Raw genomic sequence first — 5853 nt, 5'->3', positions numbered from 1 at the left:
TTTTGTCTTTAAAATATTAATAATAGAATAATATTTACTTTATTTATGTAATACCTATAATATAAAATCAAAATTTACTAAGTGCTTTACAGACAGGCCAAAAAAAGAAAAGGGTTAAGTATGGTCAGAGATTTACAAAATAAATCAACACAATAAATATTATTGAATACAAATAAAATTATAAAAGTGCTGAAAATTCCCTGTTAAAAATTCAAGATAAAAAAATAAATAAATAAATAAATAAGTTGGTAATACCATTAAAACAAGGGTAATAATAATTGAAATATTATTAGGAAATAAATAACTAAATAAACAATAAAAATAAAATAAAATAAATTACATGAATAAATTAACATCTCAGAGTTTTTAAATTAATAACGTTCAGCTTTAAATGTGTTGATGTTGCACCAGAAACTGTCGTAGTTCTTTTTGGTGCAACATCAACACGTTCATAGCTCTGATTTGTGAATATTTGTACATTTAAAAACAAATCTGATATTCCTTAAACGTTTGCATTGTCTTCTTTGCTGCAATAACAATGTAAAAGTCTGTGGTTTCTGATTCTGCAGCCCGATGCCGTCGGGTTCAAACCTCACCTTGACGTTTCTGTCCTTTGTTCTGAGCTAAATCCAAACCAGAGACCCACCCAGGTCCGACACAAAGACTCAGGATTCCTCCCAGTCGCTGCCTTTATTTGCACGGACACAAATCATCGGTTTCTTATCTTGTCACCGCCGGTCAATAGCGTTGTGTTGGCACACGTTGTAGACACTGAGATTAACAACCCGGCCAGCAGGTTGAGCTACATGCTCAGCTAAAGGTGTGTTTTCTGTGTTTTAAATGCATTTCGTTCTTTTGCAGAACATGCGATTCTGACCAAAGACCAAACCAAACCCATGGACTCTGTCATCCCGACGCCGCGGGAAGAACCTCCAGAGAGCAGCGGAAACATCCTGCACAAGTTCAGGTATTAACAACATCCTGCTCACCTCAGGATGGAGACACGTAGCGGTGTGATCGATCAGCGCAGTGATGTACAGCACAACAGCACAACCGCTCACCGGTGGAGTGACGGTATCTTGTTAGAATGCAGGATTCTTCAACACCGTACACCCCAACATGTGACCAGCAGCCTCCCCCGGCAGCACAATCAGCTCCCCATAAGGCTAGAACAGCTTCAGAAACATGAATAACAGCCCAACGTGATGTTAGAGCCTCAACAGTTGGTGAAACGTCAACCAAAGACTGGATTTTAGTAGAAACATGGATCCATCCATAGAAAGACACTGACAGGAACTTTCTAGAGACACAACACCACCAAAGTTAGAAACATTCAGACCTTCTAAGAATTATTCATTATTGTACATTTTGGGTTATTTTTAAGTCATTTCAGACAAACGTTTTTGGACACGTTTCATGTCAAACTCTGTCAAAAGTTTTGCTTTATTTGCCATAAATCAGATTCTACTGATGTTAGAGCCTCAATAGTTGGTGAGATGTCAGAATAGGAACAAAAAACTGGAACCTTGTTTTGTTTTATTTGCCTCAAATCAACTCCTACTGATGTTCGAGCCTCAACGGTTGGTGAAATGTGACCAAAGACTGGATTTTAATAGAAACATGGATCCATCCATAGATAGACACTAGCAGGAACTTTCTAGAGATCAACACCAGGCTGGATTGAAAATTTTGCACTTTTTGCATCTTCAAGGGCCAGTGATTTAAAATTTGTTCTCCATAATTTGAATCTACTTCAAAATACAGCGATGAAATAATGTTTTGTTGTTTCAATTTCACAGAGCTTACACCGACGCCGATTCTGACCTTCCAGCATTTCCTGATAATTTCCAAGTGGCCAAATATTTCATTTTTCAAGAGGTAAAGCTGCGTTTTGTTTATTTGATTTCGACTAATAATGTCATCATGTGGTAATTATTAATAAAAAATCATTTATGTGCAGAAAAGAAGCAACACTTGGGGTGCTGTGGAGCTGCAGAGCGGCAAAGCTGAGACGGGACGACAGTATCGAGTGGTCATACACGAGCTGCCCAGTGCAGGAGAGAAGGTGGGAAGGGTTTTAGTACGTTTCTGCTCGTGCTCGTGTCTTGGAAGGTTTTTTTTTTATGATCTGGTTTTCAAAACAACCAAAAAGTAATTTAAGTTTCTGTTGCAAACCTTCTTGTAAATTTGTCACATCACTGTTGTGTGCTTATGCTGCTTGTCCATCCATCCATTTTCTTCGGCTTTTCCGGGGTTGGGTCGCGGAGGCAACAAGCAGAGCAGCTCATTCCAGACTTCCCTCCCCCCCGGCAACGCTTTCCAGCTCTTCCTGGGGGATCCCGAGGCGTTCCCAGGCCAGCCGAGAGATATAATCCCTCCAGCGGGTTCTGGGTCTGCCCCGGGGTCTCTTCCCAGGTGGACGTGTTTGGACAACCTCCAGAGGAATCAGAGGTCCAAACCCCCTCAACTGGCTCCTTTCGATGTGAAGGAGCAGCGGTTCTACTCCGAGCTCCCTCCAGATGTCCAAGCTCCTCACCTTATCTCTAAGGCTGAGCCCAGCCACGCTGCAGAGGAAGCTCATTTCGGCCGCTTGTATCCGCGATCTCGTTCTTTTGGTCACGACCCAAAGCTGGTGACCATAGGTGAGGGCTGGGATGTAGACGGACTGGTAAATCTTCACCACGACGGTCCGGTACAGCGCCCGCATTACTGCGGATGCCGCACCGAGCTGCCTGTCCACCTCGTGCTCCATCACTCGTGAACAAGATTCCGGGATACTTCAGCTCCCTCACTTGGTACCAGGTACACTTGTGAGCAACCTTATGGTGTTCGTTATAGTCAATCCGTGGCTAGCACAGAAGTCTGAAACAGAACACCGCTCGGGTTCAGATCGGGCAGGCCGTTCCTCCCAATCACGCCCCTCCAGGTTTCACCGTCATTGCCCACGTGAGCATTGAAGTCCCCCAGGAGAACTATGGAGTCCCCAGGCGGCACCCCTTCCAGGACACCACCCAAAGACTCCAAGAAGGCCGGGTACTCTGGACTGCCATTTGGTGCATAAGCACATCAGCAATCACACCTGCAATTTCTCCAAGAATTACTCCTTCAAGTTTACATTCCTTTTGAACCGAGATTTCTTGATGTGTTTTTGTTTTTTAGGTGTTTTTTTATTTTGTTTTTACGTCTGTAGTAACGTTTAATTGATTCTTAAGTCAGAGTTTATCATTGAGAACGTGGGTCAGACTTGATAAAAAGAGGAACTCGGACAGTAATCAAACCTGTTTCTGTGTTTGTGCCAACAGAAGAAGGACGAGCAGGCGATCAAGTGTATACTGATATTTCCGCCCACCTCGGAGGATGCTGTGCAGGTGTATCAGGGCACAACGGAGAAAATGAAGGCTTCTGGTATGAAGCAGAGCAGTGCTCTTCCCTCGCAGAACCAGGATCTGGTTTCCTCCTCCCTCCAGCAGGTCCGACAGCCTTTACATGTGGCTTCACTGCTTTATTTGTACTGCTGAGTGTCATTCAAAGCACAAAAGGGTGCCACACTGGAGCTCATAATGCTAAATTCTGTGGTTTCTTACATGTTGGAATTGTATATATTCGTATATATTTTAACATTTTTTTCCCCGAACCAATGAGAAAAAAAAACAGGACCTTGCCTTGTTTTATTTGCCACAAGTCAACTCCTACTGATGTTAGAGCCTCAACAGTTGGTAAAATGTTACCAAAGACTGTATTTCAGTGGAAACATTGGTCCATCCATCGATAGACACCGACAGGAACTTTCTGTCTACCATCTACTGATGTTAGAGCCTCAACAGTTGGTGAAACGTGGCCAAAGAACCATGGATCCATCCATAGACAGACACTTTCTGGGGTTCAACACCAGCCTGGATTGAAAACTTTGCACTTCCCATTTTCAAAGAGCAATAATGAAAAGTCTGTTCTCCATAATTTGAATCTGCTCGACACTATTCTGTCCGTCCTCATCAGATTTCTTGAGAGATCGAACCCTTAAAGTGCCGACATGGGTTTGTTTGTTTGTTTGTTTGTTTGTTTGTTTGTTTGTTTGCTTGAGGGTAAAAATACAAAACTCCTGAAAACATGAAATTCTCAAAACTCAGCCTGAGTATAGAACAAGTACAGAACTTAGTTGTGGGTTCTAAATAAGAAGGAAGTGAACTGGACGGACCCGTGTGTGAGAGAATCGACTGTTCTAAACTCTGAGACCTGGCATTTTGGGTTATGTTACCACAGCAGCTAATTCTGCTTAACTGGGGCTTTATGGTCACGTGTGTGGACACTTACACGACCATCTGTTACGATGATCTATGACTACCATATTTAGTTTTTATACGTATCAGGTTCCAATACGCCCAAATAGTAAAGAGAAATAAAAAAATGCACATCAGACGAGAGCTTAAGAGGCTAAGGGCGCGACTTTGTATTTTCTGCAGACGTTTTATGGCCTGACTGAAGTAAATCCGATTGTAGTTGATTGAGTTGTGCTCTGTTTTAATGGCAGCTGCTGCTGGAGGAGAAGCTGAACGCTGGAAGCTTGTCTCAGGAGGTTGGCGTGTTCGTGGAGCTGCTGTGGACGGAGGCTCTGGGTTGCCTTGGAAACATCCTCTCAGTTCCCATCACCAAGCTCAGCCTCAACGACGTGAGCGTTTCCCCGAGGACGGTTCTGATGAAAGCAGCATCAGACCTTCCAAGGAATCACTAGAACTGTTTCTGCTGTGTGTGTGTGTGTTTGCGTACCAGCTGGTAGCATCAGTATTATGGGATGTATCATTGTGGTAACAGTTTAATGTCTATGATGTAGAGTCATAGAAACAATCAGTGGTACCCTGGATGTGTTTCTGGTTTCTGATCATTCACCAGAGAAAACTTTACAAAGTGCATTCTGGGTAAACTTCCCAGGCTCATATCAGCATGTGTGATGGTGGTTGGTCAGAACAAGTTCTACAAAATGGACGGACTATTTTACCTCCAGAAGACCACTGGATCCTCTCATAGATATGGCTCGGTCTGTGAAAAATACTTTTCTGATACAGTCTATTTTAACTCGCCTGTGGCTGTGAAATTTTCAAGTCCGACTATTTATATCCATGAAAGATGCAAAATCACCACAAAGACTCAAAATCACCCCAGAAGGGCCTGGAATTAACACAAAGAGCCCCAAAGTCACCACAAAAGAGACAAAATTACCACAAAAACAGTCGTTTTGTTTTGATTCCTGCAGTAGCACACATTCTTTTTTCTAATATTATAAAAATGTTCTGACAACTTCAACCTGCAAGTTGCTCTTTAAGCTCAATAATAATTAATTGTATGATTAGAATACCACTATAAGTATGTGATATAGTCACAATAGTAAAACATGGTTTGTATATTATTTCTACGATAATAACAGACCTTCCAAGAATCCCAGTAACTCCTGTTTGTTCTCTGTGAGTGCAGGTGAGCAGAGCCGAGGGTTTGCTGCTTCAAGCTCAGAAGAACCTGGACAAACACTTGGACACGGCGGTGGGCCTCCTGAAGGACTTCTACAATCTGCTGCCTCAAAGGAACCGGGGAGAGGATGTCAGCGCCAAGTTAATCTCTCAGAAACTGGACCTCTGTCAGGTAGCACACATGGACTCTGCAGACACTTCACAGTTCTGTCTGAGAGGAACGACGTCGTAAACTCACACAGTGGCACAAGTCTGGTCGCAACAAAAAGGGCCAAAACTACCACAAAGAGACACAAAATCACCACAAAGAGACATAAAATCACCACAAAAAAGGCCAAAACTACTACAAAGAGACACAAAATCACCACAAAAAAGGCCAAAACTACCACAAAGA

General features: G+C 42.7%; 1 protein-coding gene across 1 annotated transcript in view; it reads left to right on the top strand.

The window, feature by feature from the left end:
- Positions 1-5853, top strand: part of parp4 (poly (ADP-ribose) polymerase family, member 4) — a 36660-nt gene that overhangs the window by 4537 nt on the left and 26270 nt on the right. Inside the window, exons 4-9 of the mRNA XM_008296956.1 lie at positions 862-967; positions 1800-1878; positions 1961-2065; positions 3303-3470; positions 4529-4666; positions 5467-5631. Coding sequence (XP_008295178.1) covers positions 862-967; positions 1800-1878; positions 1961-2065; positions 3303-3470; positions 4529-4666; positions 5467-5631 — 761 coding nt within the window. The remainder of the gene's footprint in view (positions 1-861; positions 968-1799; positions 1879-1960; positions 2066-3302; positions 3471-4528; positions 4667-5466; positions 5632-5853) is intronic.

The sequence above is a fragment of the Stegastes partitus genome, unplaced genomic scaffold (genome assembly GCF_000690725.1).
Source record: "Stegastes partitus isolate 25-593 unplaced genomic scaffold, Stegastes_partitus-1.0.2 Scaffold1171, whole genome shotgun sequence".
Lineage (NCBI taxonomy): Eukaryota > Metazoa > Chordata > Actinopteri > Pomacentridae > Stegastes > Stegastes partitus.
Note: the sequence above shows the minus strand (reverse complement) of the source record. Positions and strands in the feature narration are given on the sequence as shown.